Genomic DNA, 22,577 nt, shown 5'->3' with positions numbered 1-22,577 from the left:
TGATTCATATTTTAATAAATGTCATATTACTTTAAATTTATACGATTTTCATAAATCGTATGCGGTGACGACTTATCAAGGTTTTACTGTATATAGTTTTTTCTTTGTGTATTTTTAGGAAAAAAGTTTTTTTTTGCCATATCGTGACGATGATATGATTTGTTTCCTGCATAGACATAAAGGTCTATGGTGGTGCCGCTGTGGTGGTCGAGTGGTTATAGTGGCGGACTCGTGATGCGAGGATCCGGGTTCGAACCCCACAGTGGTGGTCGGCTGAAGTTGGTTTTCTGTGGTTCCCAACTTCAAGGCGCAAATGCGAGCCGATCTCCCCGTTAAAAAGTCTCGCCACAGAGAGCAACAGTCCTACAACGGTAAATCATTCAACCATAACACTTCACTCATAGTTAGTAAAACTGGGGGCAGATGACAGCACTACACATAACAAGCATTACACAAAAACAAAAAAACTTTACGTCAGGTTGCACTATACGTACACGCACATTCCCGCATGTACCGATTCGTTGGGGGGTTCCGCGGGCGGGGGGGGGGGGGTTCATGTGTGGTGTAGCAGTAGTAGGTAGGGGCTCGGGGATCCATGATGTTCTTAAGTCAGCCACCTCGTTGGGCAATTTGCCTGTTGTGGCGTTGTATTTGTATTTGTATTTGTATATAAAATTACAGTTAAGATGAAGTAGTGTATCTATGATTTCTTATGTGGATCAGTATTAAAGATAATCCCTACAGTAAGAACTGTGGCCGCGATGTATCCCATCTCGCCATATTTATGGATCACCCAATTATTGGGCAATAGTCAAGAAAAATTAATCAGAGATAATAAAAAAAGAAAAAAAAAATTAAACATGTGACAAGCTGGAATCAAATCTCTAACCTTCGGATTGCCAATTCAAAGTTCTACCTGTTACACCAGAACCAGTTGCCAATTGGTGTTCTTATTAAATATAACAATAGCGGGAATGGGGCTGAGGTATAGGGAAATTTGTAATGTGCTTCTACAACAAACTGCAAAAAAAAAACTAGCTTATTAACCACTTTACAATCAAGGATGCAATATTGCATCCAAATGGCAGGGTAATAAGTTCCAATAAGTTCTCTTTGTTTCTTCTTTCCTCTCTCCTGATTATCGCAAAGCTTTATTAAAACAAGAGAAAAAAATATATAGTGTTGCAACACTATATTTTTTTTCTCGTACTTTTTAGTAAAGTTACCCTGGTAGTGATTTTTTTCCTCATATGGTGTATCTTTCTTGTAAGAGTGAAAGAGTACTTTGTACCTTGCTTCTTATCAACTTATCTATTATACTGTTTTAGCACTTTCATTTGTTTTTTTGTTTCTTTTCTCTTCCTCCTTTTTCTAAAATGCGGTTCGGTTAGGACAAGGTTATCATATTTATCCAATATTTAAGAAGGGTAGTAGAGAAGCTGTGTCCAATTATCATCCAGTGAGTTGACTCCCTCTCGAAAATTTTGGAAATTATCATCAAAAGGCAGTTTGTGAAGTGAATAGACGAGAATAATGTATTGTCGGATAATCAGCATGGGTTCAGGAAGGGGAAGTCACGTGTGACTAACCTCCTTTGCTTCTATGATCACGTCACTAAGGCTTTGGGTAAGAGCAAAAATGTAGATGTTGTTTACCTTGATTTCCAGAAGGCATTCAATCAGGTCCAACATAATAAACTCTTGAAGCATTTACACAAGATTGGAATTGGGGGCAACTTGCTGAATTGGATAGAATCGTGGTTAAGAGATGGGTCGCAACGAGTTATGGTGAATGGGGAATTCTCTGGTTGGACAGGCGTGACAAGTAGAGTTCCTCAAGGAATTGTCCTTGGCCCCATACTTTTTTCACTTTTTATCGATAAACTCAATCAGGTTATCGATGGGATTATTTGCAAATTCGCAGATGACGTGAAGCTAATGGGGGTAATCAGGAATCAAAGCGATAGGGAGTTGCTCCAGACCAACCTAAACAGAATTGCAGCATGGGCAAATGAATGGAGCATGATGTTTAGCTTTGATAAGCGCATGGTCACTCATTTTGGTTCGAACAACCTACAGTTCTCTTATGAGTTGAATGGTGTCACTATCCTAGATGCAACTAGGGTCACAAATTTGAGAATTCTCATTGACAAGCGGCCTAGGTTTTCTGAACATTGTTCAGCGGTGGTCAAAAAGCGCATAGAATGCTCTGTTTTATTTCCAAAAAGGTCTCTTCATGTTCTCCTAAAGTTGGTTGAAGGGGTGCAGAGAAGAGCTACGCGTGTCTTTATTGGCACATTGGGCTTGAGTTATGAAGAGAGACTTCATTTTTTGAATATGTTTACATTGGATGAACGCAGGTGTCGAGGAGATATGATCGAAGTGTTCAAAATTTTCAATGGGATACCAGTATCGATTGGTGAGGGACAATGCAAGGTTATGGTGTCGCAGAGAATTTTTCTCTAATAGTGTTGTTAATAAATGGAATAGCTTACCCCCGGAGGTAGCAAATTGTAGCACAATTGACATGTTTAAAAAGAAATACGATAAACATGTTGGGGTAAATCGAGAAGCTATCCATAAGTATTCTTTATGGGATTGTATAATATTTTATCATGTGTATATATTGTTTACAATTTTTGTTAATTGCATTTTTAATTGGGTTGCTGTATTTTTGAAATATATGACATCCATATTTTTATGGGCATCTTTTTCTCAGCCACTTCGTTGGGCATTTTGCCTGTTGTGGCGTTGTATTTGTATTTTGATTTTCACATCGGGGTTGCCTGGAATTTCATCCATGTACCTACTTTACCTCACTGCTAATTTTCATTCTCTGGCTCAGTGTGCCGTTGTTTCTGGTTGCATGAGCATCACTGCACGCGCGCCTAGCCAAACAATTCCATGGAACCTAAGAAAGTTTTCAGAGCCAGCAGCCCTTTGAAGACGAAGACCATGAACACAATCGAGTTGAAGAAAGAAATCATCGAAAAATTGTCACCATTTGCGAGCGGTTTTGCAGAGAGGGCATGACGTGCCCCCTTGCCACCTACTCCCCAATAAGTCCACATAATCCACGAGTCCACAATTAAAGAAAAGCTCTCCTCCTCCCTCAACCGTCCGGAAGGAAGTTGCGAATGCTGGTATCGCCATGGGTCAGCGACAGAGCCAGAAACTAATTCGATAATGCAAAGCTAAAATAATAAAAATAATGAAACCTTAAAATAATAAAAATAATGAAACCTTAAAATAATAAAATTTAACCCACTTAGTCTGAAAAGTAAGTGAAAAAAAGTAGTGTATCACAAAAGAAAAAATGAAATGGTAAAAGACAAAATAAAAAGGTAAAACAAATACATACGTGCATGATAAATAACACCATAATGCTGTCAAACCATTAAAAAAAAAAAAAAGAATCTATTTTTAGTTGCTTCAACTAGCTTATACGACATTTTGCATCCTCATCCCGTAATAGTTTAAACATTAACAATTGAAGCGGGTCATCATTAGGCCGCGATTCTAACCACGCAAGATATTTTGTGAAACACTGTTCTGCCTCACTGTGCATTATGACAGCTGCCGTTGGTACATCTTCATCACTTTCACAGTCATCCTGATCAACTTGATCATTCACTTTCGCACTTATTTCTCCGTCATCCAAAAAGTTATATACCTTATCCTTACTATCAATTTTCAACCACTGAGACACATCCTTTTGATCACAGGACTGGAATACAAAGAGTTTCTGAAGCATATCTAAGCATTCTTTCGAATCTGGAAGATTTTGATCGTCTTCAGTGGTTGTGTTAAAACCATGAAAATATGGGCATAACTTCCTAAAACTTCGCGAGATAGTCACCAGAGGAAGAGAATTTCAAGCTTCTGCTACCATTTAACAGCAGTCTTTCACATTCAGTGTTTTTGCAAAACACAAGATATCCTGTGAGGAATTCTCTTCCTCAATCAGCAATTTTTTAGCAACTGCTTTCTGTACGGGCATTTCAGGCTCTCCAGTATATCCTGATCAAGTGGTTGAACAAGGGAAGTCGTGTTTGGAGGCAAAAACAAGCAAACTATCTCCTCATTTTGGAGTATCAAACAGTCTGGGTGTGCCGGTGCATTATCCATTAATAGAACTGCTTTGTCTAAATCCTTTTCTTTTAATCTTGTTTTGACTTCTGGGACAAATATGCATTGAAACCATTCAGAAAACAACTTAGAATCCATCCAAGCATTTTTCTGCAACAAATAATTCACTGGTAATGAGCGAACATTAACATTTTTTAAACATGGATTGAGGCTTTCCTTACCACAGTTAGGGGCAAGCGATGAGTCCCAGACGCATTTGCACATGCAAGGATTGTAACACGATCTTTTATTTTATTCCTTCCAGGAGCTGTAGATTCAGTTCCACCAACAAGAGTTTTTGATGGAAAAGCTTTCCAGTAGAGTTCAGTCTCATCGCAGTTGTAAACTTAATCTGTGCTGTTAAACATTTGTCTTCGACAATTTTTTTGAATTCCTTAACAAATTTGGCTGCATTTTCTGAATTCACAGTTTTTTGCTTTCAATGCTGAGTTGACAAATTCCATGCCTTGACTTAAAACGCTACAACCAACCCATGCTTGCTTTAAAATGTTTATCACCTTCTTTCATTTCATTAAAGAGTTTAGCTTTCTCCTGAAGCATCGGTTCACTTATCGGAACACCATCAGCTCTTTTTCGTACGAAATGTGTAAACAGCTTTGTCCAGCTTTTCATTCTCTGCTGATTTCATTGTGAATTTTTTCCTTAGTCTAGCTGCGGTTTCCAAACTTGCTGCAAAATTTTCTATTTTATTGTAATTTATTTTTAAAATCACTGATGGTTGCCACACCTAGTCCATATTCAGCTACAAGTTTCCTCACACCATCACCCGCTTTCAATCTTTTCACAATTTGCACTTTTTTCTATGTTTAAAACAATGCATTTTCATTTTGTTGCCATTCTGCACTTGAAAGACGGAAAGTGCTGACACAACTACAGCTAAAGAAAGATAGATTGTTTGGAAGTGGATTATTGTACAATAGAATGAATCTATCGAGTTGGGAGATAAGAGGATTCTAAAGTTCCAAGAAAATACCAACTGTTGAGCATCATTGACTATAGAAAACTGAAAATGAGTTAGGTTGACTGAGTTGTTCTGAAAATTGATGTTCGGATAACTGATGTTCTACTGTAATGGGATTTACATTGATTCATATGGAAATAACTGTCTTAGTTTTCGTCGGTTTTTGATTTCACCAATTGTTTTAGAACAGATTATCGACGAAAACTGAGGTATCATTCCATAATTGCTTTCTGCTGTTAATATTTTGTTTTTGTGTGTGTGTTTCTGGGTGAGATGAATGTACTTGAATTTTGTCATAATTCTTTGACTATGACACCTTTTGGACCCTTTCCTTGTTAGAGCTAATAAGATACTTTAATTCGGAGCAGGATTATCTTATATTTTTTTCATAAAAAGAACTGTATGATAATATGAGTTTTATCTGTGCTAGATCAGAAAAATTGAGTGATTTCTGATTCTGTTATTTAATGCTCCAGATTTATTCATGCCAGTTATTATTTTAAGATATCTGTTTATTTTGTGTTGTTGCAGGTAAAAGTCAGCCAAACTAAAGTGATGAGTCTTGCTGAATTATCTCAAGACTTGAACAAAGTCACCCTAAACCAAGCTGATTCATCCTCGACTTCTTCAATGCTTCCATGTATTTATGAACACCGAGAGGATGTGTGTTCTAAGAAGCTAAAATCAACTATGTCTAGTGAACTTAACCATGAAAGGCATTCATACAAATTTGAAATACCACGAGAAGGAAGCACCGTTGAGGAACTGATTAACAAGGTGCCTTGGAAAAATGATTTTTCAAAGAATCTATTGAACAAAAAGGACGAACCATCATGTGATGAAGCTTCAAGTGCGAAATCAAAAGTCAACAAGATGAACATTTCATTCAACGATGCTTCGGATGATGCTAGTGAAAAAACCAATAAGTCTAATGTTTCCAGCACTGAGAAATGCATCCAAGATGGAGGAAAGCCCAGTTCTTCATCAGTTGATCAAAATGCCCAAGGTATGTCTAAAGTTTTTTTTCCTTGAAAGGACATTTTTCTTGAAAAAAAAAACTTATTCCAAAAGCATTTGCATCAGATACGTATTGAATCCGGGCTCATTAGGTAATGCACAAGATGAAAATACAAAAAGTTCTTAAAAAGCCATCATATAATTTTAAAAACATTGGTCGATTCAATATTTCAAAAAAAAAGAAAAAAAAAGAAAGAAAGAAATAGCAGCAACAATACTACATAACAATAAAAATGACAAACTGTGTGTGATAAGCTATCAAATTTTATATTATTTCCCCTACTATTATCTCATTATTTCATTAAAATCTGTAAAATCTGGTTTTAAGAGTCCAAATGAATTAAATTGAAAAGCTTGTTGCCAATCATGGCATCTTAATTTTCATTGCTAAACGAGGAACATCGTCACACATTCCCTCTATGGTCAAAGCATTGATCGTTGTGTCTGGTACATTTAATAGAACATGGCTTACAGCAGTATTTCTGATATGAGATTATGATGTACTTTCCATCTTTACTTCTCAAAAGCATCTTGGCTCCTCGGGCGAAATGATGACCTTATGCTTTTCACCTGGTTGAAAGTACTAGCCTACTAATTTACATATTTACTGTCAAAAGTTATAGAACCAAATATTTTCTTGGGGGGGAGGGGTTGTCCTATATACACCCGAGGGCCTTTGGAGCATGTCTGGGTGAGCATATGCAATGGAACTTCGGTTAATGAGCTTAATTTTTGTTCCGCCAACGTACTCATCCGAGAATCGCTTGCTTTTCTAATCAAACTTTCCCATAGAAAATAATGACAGCTCGGATAATGCGTTCCACAATTATTCATTTTTAAAAATCACAGAAAAAAACGGCTTCAAGGCTTCAATCAATAAATATAACACAATAATACAATAAATTATACAATTCCAATAACATTTGCTTTTGCCACATTTTTAGAATTTTACAGAAATGGATTGCGTTTCCAGAAGACTCGACCATTCTCTTAATATAAAACATATTTTTGCTTCTACTGACTGTTTTAAATACACCACCTTTCCTCATACCATTGGTGAATGGAACAAACTCCCCAGCTCCAATTCCCCCACTATCACTAGTTTTTTGTACAGTATCAAACAATATCCATGTCTCGTTCAACCGCATTCTCTTTTATAGGCTTACAGGGCCAAGAATATGGTATAAATAAATTGTCATTGGACAGACTTATTGCTCGTTTTGCTACAGCTTTATTTGATCGGTTCTTCTTTTCTATCAAATTTGGCACAGATTCCCACATTCTCTACATTTCTTTAATCTCATTTGAAGTCAGGGACTTCTCTCTTCCTCAAATAAGATATTGTTCATAAACTCTTATGGTTGCAGGCAAAAGAGATCTCCACAAGAGTTCCTCCATGTTTTTGAATGCTGTTCTCATTCACCTTCAGTCCTATGTCTTCCCCCAAGGACTCGACCCCTTTGACAAATGGTGGTTCCAGTTCATGTGATAGCCCTTAAAGTTGTGTTCAATAACCGAATTAGCCAACAGTTTTCTTTACACAGAATTAAAAAAAAAAACCTGCACATATGTGTGGCTATAATACTACTTCTAGTTTCACAATGTAAACAGTCATGCTTGCACATGTGTTAATTTTTTGAGTGAAGCATGCTGACCGGAGACTGTAGGAGAGAATATTACTCAAAATTCCACGGCACACATGTGGAGGAGAGGGAAAAATAATAGGCTCAGTTGTGATAACGTGAAAATAAATAAACAAAACACAATTTTTGCTGGTAATGTGAATCATTGCTCATTAACTGACTCAAAATTTGTTTGAAATTTTTGCTTGTTATGTGAATTGCTAGTTAACGGAATTGCTCATTAACTGAAGTTTCACTGTATATTTAAATAGTCTGCATACCATATCGTACTTCTCTGTCATCAAAACTCGGATTCCATACTTTATTTTTTATTAAATGATTGATTGATGCCTCATCTTGGAAGATAATACATATTTAGAAAATTTTCAAATGTAGATAACCTGTGGATTCTATAGACAGAAAATTGCAATACATGGTGATTCAGAAAGGATGGGAAAAACTTTCAGAGGTGATAGTACACATCAATACAAACAATGGTCATCAAAGAATTCATGAAATGCAAACGTGCTAGCACGTTTCAAAACGGCCGTTCCGAAAACGTTAAAACAGCAAACAGCATTCCTGTTGAAATTTATCAAGAGAAAAAGAACATGCATGCAAGTGTAACCTGGGGAGCAAGAAGGAACTGCATGTAAATCTGCATCACAGTGAACAAAAGGTGCGGGCACCAGCCCTGTGAAGTTATTCCAGCGTGCAACCGTTCTAACAGTTGTAACGTAAGGGATAATTGCGCACTTTAGTAATACTGAGTCCATGCCTTTTATTCACTGTGATACAGATTTGCATATAGTTTTTATTCTCCAGGTTACATTTGTGTGCATGGTGTTCTTTTTCTTCAGATAAATTTTAAGAGGAATGTCGTTTTAACGTTTGTGGAGCGGCCATTTTGAAACGCGCTAGTATTTCATGTTAGGCGATGCATTCTTTGACAATTGTTTGTATTGGTGCGTACTACACTTCTTAAAGTGTTTTCAATGTTTTCTGAATCACCCTGTGTACTTATTTCAGCATCTTTCTTTTTATGCTTCAAATACCTCTTTGGCCTTTTTTGACTCCCCCCCCCCCCGTGAATGAGTTGCAGTTGCACTATTAGCTGCCACGTACTCATACCTGAGTAGTGTGATTAGGTTTTAGAGAGAATAGAATTTTGTGCTAATGCTCCAGATCGAATAAAAGATAGCTTTTGGGTACTTGATAAAATCATGTGTAAATTAATAAGGTATATTAGGTTCACAATGCATACACTCACATTCCGACTTGTACCAATTCGTTAGAAGTTCCGCAGAGGCATATGGATGAGGTGCATGCATAGTTTAGTAGTAGTAACATTGATATACAAGAACTCGAGTTAACGTAATGGACACTAGCACTCATACTCATGCAAGGCCTTAGAAGCTTGTTTAATTTTTGAGAAAAGTGTGTAGAAAATCAGTAATTATTTCAATGGGTTAATGAATGTAGGAACTATAAAATTTTGAAAACATTAATCAGTGCTTAAATATTCACAGAAGAATGGGGTGGGGACAAGTTTTCAATGAATCAATATCGTCTTGATCAGATTCCATTTCAACGTCAGATGACAAATTGTGATCAATAATATGTTTATTGCCAGAAATTTCTTTGCCTGTCTTCGTTATGTTTACCAATGTCTTCAAACAGTTTATTTCTTGTTCATATGTTGAATTATGAGCTATTTTGACTTCATAAGCTACAATCGCAAAATGTGCTAATATGAAACACAAATGCTCTTTGACCTGGTTTACAGGTACTCATGTTGATCAAGCAACATCCAATGATTTGAATTGGTATTGCTCAGCATCACCATTCAAATTTTGCTAATAGATAGTTTCTTATATAAAGTGCCTTTCAAACATGATTTTTTTTATGACATGAATGTCGCTCTCCACTTGTTAATACAAGATATAACGAAGACTGGATTTTGTGAAGATATTTATTATTTGAGATGTTAATTTTTTAAGGAAGGAAAAAACTCATCTCTGCCTCTACCGGGAGTCGAACCCGGGTCCCTCGATTGCCGGACGAGTGCTCTGACCACTAAGCTACAGAGGAGATAGAGATTTTCCTTCGCTAGAGCGTATATATGGCGAACGAAAGAGAGCGACATTCATGTCATATATATACCCCTCTGGTGGCTCGTCATCCATGAGCTATTAGCTGATCGGTTTCACCGTCCATTGCACGGTTCCGTTCGGCATATATACGCTCTAGCGAAGGAAAATCTTTATCTCCTCTGTAGCTTAGTGGTCAGAGCACTCGTCCGGCAATCGAGGGACCCGGGTTCGACTCCCGGTAGAGGCAGAGATGAGTTTTTTCCTACCTTAAAAAATTAACATCTCAAATAATAAATATCTTCACAAAATCCAGTCTTCGTTATATCTTGTATGATTTTTTTTTTTTTAAATTCAAAATGTGTATCTTAATTTATTTTTTACTCCCGAAAAACATGCCAATAAAAGCTATGTTTTCCAAAAAACTCAGCTACTTTTGGCTGCTGTACTGGTCTGCAAAGACAAGATTTTCTCAATACAGATCTTGCCCACCATTTCTATTCGAAAATGGCAAGTATCTGCTTATCTTTCTTTAGCCCCCATGTGTTTTACTGAACAGGGATGATACTGCAATGGTATTTCATGAATGCTCTTTCCCCTCATGTGCCTCACTCTTCAAATTCTTTTTGAAGCTGAGCACTTTTTTTATTTTTTGGAACGTGTGGCACACAAAACCTGGCATTGCTTTCCATGCATAGCAATCGCAATAAAGCAGCAGCCCCATTTTGGAATTCCCTCTGTCCAACTGCCCAAGCTAGTCCAAAACAGAGACAGTAAATTCAGGCTAAAAACAGGGTCGGTATGACACAAATTTTTAATTAGTTGAAATTTTCAGGATTATCTCCTGGATAGGTGTAGAACAGATCCTGAAAAGTCCCCTAATTTCTCATGTGCTTCCAAGCTAAATGACGGATCAAAGATGGCCGCCGAGCATGTTTCGTCTTGAGTGATATTTTCCCCCATATCCCAGTAAAAAGCCATCATTTTTCAATTCTGTAAAGACTTGTATACTCTGCAAAAATGCCTGCTTTAATTTACACCTAAGTTCACCCAATAAAAAAAATTATAAATGAGTTTAAAATTGATTTATTTGAAGTCAAGATGCGGAATTTTCCTGGTTAAGAATCCAATGTTGATTGTTTTTACTTCATAACTTTGAAACTATCAATAAATCGTAAAAAAGTGATTACAATGTTTTTTGTGAAAAAATTTTTGAAGTTCTGTTGAAAAATCGTTGCGATATTTCTTTTTTACTATGAGCATCATTGTGATCTCAAAGTTGAATTTTTCGTGTACAGTTAGGTACTTGGTAGGTAACTATGCATGTTTCTAAGTTACGCTTTCGCATAATAATTATGACTGAGATAGCTCCTCAACAGCCGTATTCACAGACAGTTTAACTGCAATCACAGGTTAAACTCTGTTGATGAATATGACCGTAAATAGTACAGAAATAAATCAAATTCTAAAAATATTTAATGAGCTAATCGCAGTTTTACTTTTTTCAAAGCTTGTACTTGTACTATCACCCCAAGGGATCTTCACATAGGTGTGGACTAAACAAAAAAATACTTCTAGCTTCACAAAAACTTCCTCTTTTTATTGCATTTTATTTTTGTGTAGGGCCCTCCTTTGAAAAAAAGAGTTATGCCTATATTATCGGCATAATATCGTGCACTTTGAAAGAAAACACACTTTGAAGGATCAATCATTTTTGACTTAGTTACTCTGGGGGATGATACGTTTCACTTGTTTCAAAAGGGGATTTCTTCATTGCTATAATTCAAAGCAACCTCGCTTTCTTGTGCCTGGTGCGAATGTTGGCAAGTTAATAAACATTTCAAAAGGGGTAATTACTTTTTTCCAATTTTCTCAAAGGAAAAATAAAGAGTATATTGAAGAGTTGGAAAATTGTTTCAATAGGTCATATAATTTTTTTTTTCAAAAAAAAAAAACCAAAAATAAAATCACCATAAATATATTTTTTACTGAGAGCATAGGCAGAGATAGACTTGAAAGTTTGGGTGTGGGGCATTATGATGATACTGTCCTTCAACCAAAGTGCCATTAAATTGCTGCAGCACCAAGGTTTGAGCTACGGTTACATTTTTCGCAAAATGCAAAAGAAAATCATAGAATGCAAAAGAAGTAGTAGCCACTTTTGCAAAAATGCATACAGGAGGTACGAAACGATTAGACATCCGATTATCAATCATTACATTAGCATTGTAGCATTTTGCTAAAGCTTTTCTCCCTATTTTCGCTTTTTTGCTAAAGAAATTTTTTATCCAGCTTAAATCCTGTGCAGCACCCACACATATTCTGAAGTGTCAGACATCTGTTGCAACAGAGCAGCAAGCCGAAAAGTAAGAGATAAAATTACTTTTGATGAAAAAAAAGAAAAACCAGTCTCTCTCTCTCTCTCTATATATATATATATGCTGGTAAATTATTTAATTGTTATGACAAAAAAAAAATTATACTGTATTTTCTCCCCATTAACCAGCATGTTAAACAAAAGGCTAGGTACACCAACATGCTGGGAAATGCAAGTTACACGTTCCTTATGATTTCTAGATGTCTGAAGTCTGTGAGAATCGATTGGATTAGCTAGTTTCAAGTATCTTACTTGAAGTCATTAGAAAGGCAGCCGAAACCTATGCTACTGTGGTGGTCGAGTGATCAAACTGACGGACTTGCATCACGAGGATCCGGGTTCGAACCTTACTTCCGCTATGGTGGTGGTGGTCGGCTGAAGTTTGTTTTCTATGGTTCCCAATTTTGAGGCACGAATGCGAGCAGATCTCCCAGTTAAAAAGTCTCACATCGGCAGAGAGCAACAGGCCTACAATGGTACAAATATTCAGTTGCTACACTTCACTCACAATTTGAAATATAGATGGCATCACAAAAAATTCAACACTGTATATGTACTCAAACTGTTAGGTACACAGACTTACACCTACCAGTAGTAAATTGCCCATGGCAATAGACTGGAGTTGTGTTCAGCTTGAAAGAAAGAAAGCTGTCAGTGTCTCCCCATCAATCCCATCCCTAACTTTTCTCAATCACTCTCTAATCTTCATGCCCCTTTCACATTCTTCATTTTTTCAAATACATCATATGACATTTATATCTTATTCAAGAATAAAAATAAAGTAAGTATGTGCTAGTACTGCTTTTGCTTGTCTTTTTTTTTTTTTTTTTTAAAGTAAGACCAGCATTTAAAGCATTTTTTTATTGTTTTTCAGATAATTCAAGTTTTAAGATAATCCGAGGTGGTCTTGGTCCCTCGGATTGTCCAGACTCTACTGTACATTAAAATTATTTACTATGCAAAATATTAAGAACTTTTTTCCCATCATAGGAGCTTCTTTCCGGTTTACAGCTTTAAACCCAAGTGTCAATAAATTGCTGCAGTACCCATACGCATCCCGAACTTTGAGACACCTGTCACAGAAGAGCAGCAAGCCTAAAAGTAATAGATAAAATTACCTTTGATGAAAAAAAAAAAGAAACCAGTCTCTCTCTCTCTCTCTATATATATATATAAATGCTAGTAAATTATGTCATTGTTATGACAAAAAAATTATACTGTATTTTCTCCCCTATTAACTGGCATGCTTAAAAAAAATAAATAAATCTAGGTACACCAACTAGTCATTTTTGACCCCCTCCCCCCTTGTCAGCAAAATTTCGTCACCACTGCCCCTTACCTCCTAACGCATATTGGTGGGATCAGAAACGTATGCGGGAGGGGTGGCATAGGGGGCTAGTGTGCCTCCCCCCGCCAGACAAATTTTTTTTTTTTTTAAACTGAAATTTTGAAAGAAAATACCTTAATATATTATAATCAATTTCTGTTAATTTCAATGCTATTTGAATGGTAAAAACTCAATTTCTCTTTAAGAAATTCATTGCGATCCACCCTTTAAGCCATATATGGTAAACCCTTGACCCGCGGACCAAATGTGGCCCTGAAGGTTATCTGATGTGGCTTGCCCCCAAACCTAATTTCGTAAAAATGAATTAAGCGGCACATTTACAAATCGCTAAAGTGGCCTGTGGCACATTTTCAGATCACTGAAGTAGGCCAGTGCATTCAAAGATCACTTAAGTAACCCGCGACACAGTTCCAGAACATTTAAACGATCCTTGGCACATTTAGAGATCCTTTGAGTGACGTGTGGCACAGTTTTAGAGCACTTAAGAGGCCCCCCTAAAAGTGTTTTTTTTTTTTCACATATTAAATGAGTGCAATAAGTAATTGAGAATTTATTTATTAAATTTTAAATTTCAATTTTTTTAATCAAATGTAAAAAGTGAAAACCAATACGTTTCTCTCCTCTTATTTTCTATTATTCAATAATTCGTATCCATGTTCCGGCCATTCAGTTGCCTTACGTAAACCTCGCTTTTCTCACCATGCTGGGTAAAGACTAAGCACATTAAAGAAGTCGGGTATCCTCTCCCCCAAGATTTTTTCATTATGCTAGCTAATGTAGGAGAATACAGTATAATTTTTTTTTTATAAAAAATTCAGTTGTGGTATTTGTTGTTGGTTTTTTAACAAAAAAAGTCTGTGAATGAAACTTGATATCGAGTAAAATATATTGACATGTTAAATGATGTTTGCAGCTTGTTAAATGTGATACATATATATTTTTAAACAGATCAAAATTGCATTTGAATACAGAATTTTTATCCTTTATTTGAATATTTCTTCATAATATTCTTTCTTTATTCCCAAAAGGAATTTTAAATGAGACCATATACTTAGAATATTGGTTTTATATATTATTCACGTTCTGCTTCCGGAACTTTTACTGAATCTAAAATTTTTGAGTTTACAAGATGTTAAGAGTTTTCTGAGAAGATCGCAGGTCTGACTGTAATAGGATAAAATAGATTTGATGGGAGAGAAACTAAAGCATATACTCTCTTGGGTGACCAAAATATTAGAGACATTTGACCCCCCCCCCCATCTCAGAGTTCAAGTCCATTAGTAACATTGATAGTGTGAGAAACATGTCTGTGACTGTTGTAATTAATTAATTTCACACATATCAACATAATGTAACAGACTATTTTTTTGAATGATGGTTACACAAAAATCAACAAAAAATTGTAACTTCATAAAACATGCCTTTTGAGTGTCATTGTTTAAAGTGAACAGAAAGTTCAGTTTAGATTTTCAGGACCAAATGAGGCAATGTGTTTATGCCAGCCGGAAACACTTGTCACTTCATTTAGTCTTCAGCACATCAAATTGTACCAGTTGTTTATTTATAACCGGGATTGCACTTTAAAAGTTTCATAAAATATCTTTTACAAAACTTTAAAAAACAACCAATAATCTGATTGGTTGCATTTGTCAAGTTTTATCAGAGCTTTTACAGAACTTTCATAGTATAATCCTGGCTTATGACAACAGTATTCATTGGGTAGCCGGAATATGTCATAGGCCGGGATTGCACTATAAAAGTTTTAGAAAAGTTCTTTTACAAAACTTGTAATTGATCAGATTTATTGGTTGTTTTTCATTTGCTCGATTATAATCAACAAACTTATTTGTTACATTTCTAAGTTTTATAAAATAACTCTTTAAAACTTTTATAGTGTAATACCGGCCATAAGTTGATTTTTTTTATTTATCATGAGAAATGCTGTAAGTGGTAATTTTCTTTGTTCTCTGATAAAAGTCAGTCTCAAATTTATCTGTTTACATAGGCATTCACCTCTCGTTCAAAGAGGCCTGCTTGGGTGTTAATGAAAATTTAATTTTTGTTTATATTATAACTTATTTCAAGTGTAAATTACAATGATATCATTTATTTATATTTTTACTTGATAATAAATAATAATAAAACCATTAGTATTTTATACATAGTTTAAATATCCACCATTTGTTGCAACAACATACTAAATGCTTCTCATTGATGATTTTAACTAGGGCTTATTTTCGGAGTAGGGCTTATATTAGGAGCAGCCTGAAAAATCATGCTAGGACTTATTTTTGGAGTAGGTCTTATTTTCGGGGAAACACGGTAGAAGCCTATATTCATTCAAAATGAAAGATTAAAGGCCCGTTTACACGAGGCAAGCGCTTTAGTTGGTAACTTAATTTTTAGTTGCCAAGTACGATACGATGTATGCAGACGATAAGGGCCGTTTAAACGGCTTTAGTTGACAAGTGCGCAAGTGCAGAAGTGATTTAGTTGGTAAGTCAGATAAGAACGGTTCTATTTTTTCCGGTTAAGTAGACCTATGCGCATGCGCCAGTGGGCGTGACCAGCCGCTCTGGAGGGGTCTTTTTGCTCTCTCACGGAGGGGTTTATTTTGATCTCAAGCGTGAACCTGTTCATACTCCGTCGTCTCCTGAAGTTTCGCTAGAATTCCGCCGAAATATTGGATGGTGAGGTGGCCAGAGGACACAATCTTCAAGTTTATTGAAAAATATCTTCGCCATGAATGTTTGTTGAACTATAGAAATGAAAATTACCTTAACAAACAAGTTAAAAATTATTCGATGTTGGGAAAAGCTATGGTGTCGACGTGATGTCAGGAGTTATATATTTTTGAATCTTCAATTTTTTTTATCTGGTGGGGAGGATTTATATATTAAAAACTGGAGAGGGGTGTTTCGAATATTTCTCTCGTCCAGAACGAATTTGCTGCCATCTGTTGTAAAAATACGAGATCAAATATTTAACATAAAGATATCATCTCTATAGATCAAATTAAAAAATATTAATGATTTCGAAAATTTGGAAATAATTTTTGTTTAATGAATTTTTATTATTTAATTTTTAACCCTTAGAATTTCCTACGAATGCCAAGAATCTTCTCCCGTATTTTCGGCTTCCATAATTCATAATTATCTCCTCTTTAACATCGATTAAAATATCATATAATCGGTATTTACAACTTAGAGGAGAAATAGAGAAATCTTATATTTCTTCTCGATGACTTACTTAAGTTTATAATATGTTGCGTGTTCTTTTTTCCCCTGTGGCGTCATCTCTCGCCCCCTTGCGTGGGTGGCAGAGGCGAAAAAAGGGGACAAGCGAACTGTTTCCCTTGCCTGACCTACTTCTTGCTCAGTGTGTTGCTCTCGCGCAAGTGAGAAAAGAGTTTCTCATTTTTTATTATTTGGAATTAATATTGCTAACCTATGTAAATAGTTTTTTAAAATTAAATGAACTTAAATATTATCAACCGTTTCTTCAATTAGAGTCAGAATATACATCGTCCTCAATGTATATCATATAACTATACCCCCCTTGAGTAAGTGAAAATGAATAAATTTATATTCTTTAAAAAATATATCATATAATGTGGCTCTGATCACAGTAATCGTAAGTTCTACCTGATCATCTTCACCCACCAGCTTTAAAAAAAGCACCTCTCTGAATGCCAGATAAATAAAAAATTATTACTAGTATTCTCCCGCGCGTTTGTCTCTCTCCGTGGATTTGAGTAGACTGAAGCGCGCATGCGCTAACTGCGCTCACCTCCGTAAAAATTATCCAATGAGCGCCTACTTACCACTTATCGTGTGGACGGTTTCAAGAAGAATCGGTAAGTTGAAATTAAGTTACCAGCTAAAGCGCTTGCCTCGTGTAAACGGGCCTTAAGTGTGCTAGAAATGCAAAGCTTCGTGGTGGTGTTGTCGGCAAGCTTGTGAATATATTAGTACTGTTATTATCATATATCTGTCAACATATCATTTTCCTACATACCACCTTTTTGCTATTTGTCAGAATGCAGCGGTTTCTTGCTTCATGATGTTATTTGTGTGTGTTGGTGTTGTGTAATGTAACTGATATGTGCCACTTTAAACTCTACCTAACCTTACATGCACCTCATACACATTCCCCTCCAGGATTTCTGACGAATCCATCCTCCCTAACATTTTTATGTTGTGAAATGAAAATTTTTAGGCTAATGTTTCCTGAGAATGATGTTGACTCGTCAAATCTCTACTAGAAGAATAGTTTAATGTGACTAAAGCTAAAGACAGGACAGAGCCAATGCTGAATGGTGTCTCCGATATTTTGGCGTCTTCAATGTATATTCAAACACCTCATAAAGGAAAATTTATTTTAAAACATTAATACTGCAATTTTGATGTGAATAAGCTCTGCCATCTGTTGCAGTAGTTTAAAAACTATTTTTTACATAATTTTAGTTTTTAAAAAGACTAAGAGTAACCCAGTAATGGTTTATAACATACTTATTTTCATGGTGTCGTAAATAACTTTTCGAATTATTTTCTAATACACATTAAAGAAAATATAATGAAATTAATATAGAAGTCACTATTTAGAAAAAAATGGTAAAAGGGGGCTCGGTTTAATCGAAATTTAATTTTTTTTCTCCGCAGTTGAACAAGGGAACAATGAAAATGATGACGAGAATGTCATTGACAATCCTGACAATAACAAAGGAAGCTCGTTAATTTTAACACTTGCACGCATCCTTTTTTTAATTGCATGTCTATCAATATCATTTGGCTCTCTATTGATTCTACTTCTCTTTTATTGCGTCCACAATAATTATGATATTTTTATCTTGTTGATTGTATATTTGATCTGAAGATCATAGTGTAGGTTTTGTTTGTATTGATTGAAAGCATTCACATCTTCAGAGAAGGATTGGTATATTAAAATTATTTTGTATGGATGTTGTATTGATATACAGGGTGCATAGCAAACTTGAAGGGGTACAACATTTTACTGGCAAACCGTTGATCCTAGAGGTATACTTCCAGTTAGAAAAAGTATCCAAATAACTCAGAGGTCATTCATGTTTCAAGGGGTTGTATAGTTATTAAAATAAAAATGATGACGGATAATAATATAACTTATAATATTATAACTTTTTATACAGTTCCTTGTGTGCCCTAAAACCCAATTAGAAAGTTGTTGCCCTGTCTCCCCGATGCAAAAACCTTATGTTTTTAAGTGCAATATTTACTGAGATATTTGAATTTTAAAAAATGGAGGAAAGTTAAGAAAAAAAAACAGCCCTAAATGTAGAAAAACCATTTTGACCGCATTTCCTCCGTTTTTCGGATTCATATATCTAAGTGTAATTGGAAACATGGAATTTTTTTTGTTGGCATCAGGAGAGACAGTGCAATAACTTTCTAACTGGGCTTTGGGGCACATGGACACTGTTTAAAAAATTAATTTTGACATGAATGGCATACCTGAGTACTACACGTTATTTGGAAACTTTTTCTAATTGGAATTATACCTCTAGGATCAATGGTTTGCCAGTAATATGCCATACCCCGTTTGCTATGTTGATGGTACCTGTGTATAATTAATTAAATCTCAAACTTTTTGTTTTTCTTTCTTCTGAGTAGAGGTGGAAAAATTTTATTTAATGTTTTCAGTGGTGGTTTATATGCTGTACCCAGGGGTACAAGCTATTCTTTTTTAGTTGCCTCTTGAAGTTTCTTTCTGTGTCTATAGTCACAGAATTTATAGAAATCCTGAAATAAATATACGTATTCCAGAATTGGTGAAAGGAGTCATTTCAGAATTACTTTTAGAAAAAAATTTCACGAATAATTGAGTGAAATAATTTCATAATTATTAAAATATTTTTAAAATACATTTTAAAAATTATATAAAATATATATTAAAAATTATATAAAATATATATATTTTTAAAATATAAAAAATAATTTCAGAATTGGTGGGCAAACAATTATTTTGCAATTCATACAAAAATTTATTAATTAATGAAAAATAGTTCTATTAATTATTAAAATATTTTCAAAATAATGAAAAGTATTTTCAGAATTGATGAATTAATATTTACAGAGAACAAATGATAAATATTTCCAAACAAATAAAAATATTTCTAGAATCGATGGAAATTCTTATTTAAAAAATATTTCAGGATTGTTGAAAATCTATATTTGATAAATCTCAGAATAAATTTATCCAATAAATATATCCCCTCTCCTATTAAGAAGCTACTGTGGGAATCTAGGTACTGCAGTTTGACTTTTTGGGTCCCCAGGGTTCACGGAAAAATATTTTTCGCCCCCAGTGTCTCAAAGATTGAAGACCCCTGTACAACAATATTGTACATATTCATCTTGTTTTTCCAAGAGGCTTTGATTACAGAGAGAAATTATTTTCTGTGTTATAATACATGTATATTGCTTTAGTTAATCCTGTATATATGGTCTAGGTTATATATAATTCAACTGGTTTTTTTTTCTACTGTTCTTTGATTAATTGTGCCCTAATATTTTTTCTAAAGCACAATACTTTTGTGCTCTCTTTCTCTCTATGGCATATTGCTGTTACACACCTATCCAAATGCTGAAATTGGAAGTTTTCCTGGTTTTGATATTCAAGTTCAGTCATTAATGACAAATAATGGATTAATGACAAATTTAGTACCTTAGATGTTCGTCTTAATTGAAGGAAAAAAAAAATCCAAGCTTAACAGAGTGAGATAAGTAAAATGGCTGTATTCTTCATTGTGTATTGGCCATCGATCATGTCCTAATGATTCCCTTTTTTTTGTTTAATCTATCAGTGTGTTTGCTATTTTGTTTTACTGTTTGTAAAATTGCTGAGAGGGTTTTTGTATTAATTTTTGTACAATTTTATTTTATGACTCAGAAGTTTGGTAAAATGAGGCAAAAATAAATTTTTTTATACATTTAATGTGAATTTTTTTTAAATTCTCATCATCGTTTGATTCTTGGCGAACCATGACGAGTGTTTTTTTTCTCTTGCAACTTATTGCTGTTTTTTTTCTTTATATCATATAAAAGAATGTCAGATAAGCAAAAAACTACTCTAGTATGAATTTTTATGAATAGATACTCCAAATATATATATATATAGTGAGGCAAATGCGGAGCGATATTCAAGGAACAGGAGAAACGTATAATTTTTAGATGGAATATGCTAATACTATAAAAAAAAGTGCATCAAAACCTGAGAGTAATATTGTTTAGTGTAGGCAATTATCGTTATAGAGCATACATGTTCAACCCATGGCCCACAAGTCAAATGTGGCCCTTGGAGTCATCTGATGTGGCCTGTGACTTTTTCTCAATTCGGTAAAAAGGAATTAAATAACACATTACTAGATCACTTGTGCCCCGCAGTGCAGTTCCACATCACTTAAGTGGCCCATGACACATTTCCAGATCACTTAACTGGCTTGCGGTGCAGTTCTACATTGCTTAGGTGGCCCATTCTCAGATAACTTATGTACTCTGTGGCATAATTTACAGGTTACCTGCAGCACAGTTCCAGAGCATTTAAGTGGACCGCAGCATTTTTTCCAGATCACTTAAGTGACCGATGTCATGCTTTCATACCAATGAAATGGCCAGTACTTTCCAAAAGGTTGAGCACCTTTTATATTTGGGGTATTGTTACTGCATTCTACTTTTGGAAACCTGCTGCGAAAGGAGTTTGATTTTTTACCAAAAACATTTGGTGCTTAATGCATATTGCTGAAAATTAGCAATGCTATTATTATTCCCCTCTTAAATAATTTATAGGTTATTTTTTCATTCTATTGTACTGTATAACACAGTGTTTCTCAACTGCCAGGCTGCAGTCCAATACAACTTTACCACGCACCAACTTCGGTCATAAATTGCCATACGACAATTTCCAACTAGTGGAGTTGGGGGAAGAAATGAAAGCGCCATCTATATCAATGGTCGCCCTAGGCTCGATGTGTTCTTGCCCTGATTCAAACTCATTGACCTTGATGGTAACCTTCATGATGGAAGACGAACGTCTTACCACTGTGCTACTCAGGCACTGGGAAAACAAGCAACCTGATACTGGGGCCTCTGACATTAGTCAAACCGAATCATGAATGATTTGTTCAATTTTTCTTCATTTATTACCCATTAGTTGTGTGCATGATCAGGCCATCCAAATAGAAATTAACTGGCCATAGGCTTCAAAAGGTTGAGAACCACTGGTATATACAAGATATTTCTCTTTAGCACTGTATTTGCCATTAGCAAGAATTATGCATCTGGAAAAAACACACTTGCCATAGGGTTATAATCATACTGAAGATGTGAGACTGGCAAAGGCATGTAATTTTTTTACATCAGTTTGATTTCCTATCTAGCAAATGGCAGTACTGAACTCACATGACATAATATGCACGTTCACTGCCAAGTATGCCAACAAAACACTTTCTGGCACAACCCAGTATCCATTACAAGCTTCTTAAAGAATATGGGCTTTTATAGCATGTCTTAGGATTAGAAAATAGTAGACCTGTGATTCAGAGTAATTATTATTCCAATGTAAATAATTCCTCTGAACGGTAGAGTTATTCCATACAAATAATCAGTTATATCTCAATTTCTTTCTGAACCCAGGGACAAATGAAATAGACAACCCTGTTGTGCTCCGAGTTAACCTGTCGATTTGAAAATAATAACAAACATTCCTCAAAGCAATCACTTTCACGTTAGATACATAGTTTTTCAGCGTGCATTACAAATTCCTCAGAAGAATGTTTACAAGGTGCATGTGCGGTTTAGTAGTAGCAGGAACTCTGTCAAGTCGGAAATGAAATATGGTCAGAGAAAATGCAAAATGTTTGGCAAAAGTCAGGGAAGTATGTGAATATTTCAGGAAAAAATTCTGCGAAGGAGATGAGAACTGAATCTTAAAAAAACATTTGAAAGGTTAAGATTTTGGATTACCATATTTTAATGTGT

The 22,577-nt window shown here is 35.1% G+C and overlaps 1 protein-coding gene across 2 annotated transcripts in view; it reads left to right on the top strand.

The window, feature by feature from the left end:
* Nucleotides 1-20,529, top strand: part of LOC149082635 (uncharacterized) — a 74,597-nt gene extending 54,068 nt beyond the window's left edge. For both annotated transcript variants that reach the window (XM_089235902.1, XM_089235901.1), the window contains 3 exons: nucleotides 5,641-6,115; nucleotides 13,206-13,316; nucleotides 18,225-20,529. In XM_089235902.1, coding sequence (XP_089092028.1) covers nucleotides 5,641-6,115; nucleotides 13,206-13,316; nucleotides 18,225-18,436 — 798 coding nt within the window. In that variant the 3' untranslated portion in view covers nucleotides 18,437-20,529. The remainder of the gene's footprint in view (nucleotides 1-5,640; nucleotides 6,116-13,205; nucleotides 13,317-18,224) is intronic.
* The last annotated feature ends 2,048 nt before the right edge of the window (nucleotides 20,530-22,577 follow it).

Source organism: Pholcus phalangioides, unplaced genomic scaffold, assembly GCF_987345545.1.
Source record: "Pholcus phalangioides strain wild (caught in Gottingen) unplaced genomic scaffold, Ppha-v1.0 ptg000009l_1, whole genome shotgun sequence".
NCBI lineage: Eukaryota > Metazoa > Arthropoda > Arachnida > Araneae > Pholcidae > Pholcus > Pholcus phalangioides.
The sequence above is the reverse complement of the archived record's forward strand: the minus strand, read 5'-3'. Positions and strand labels throughout refer to the sequence as shown.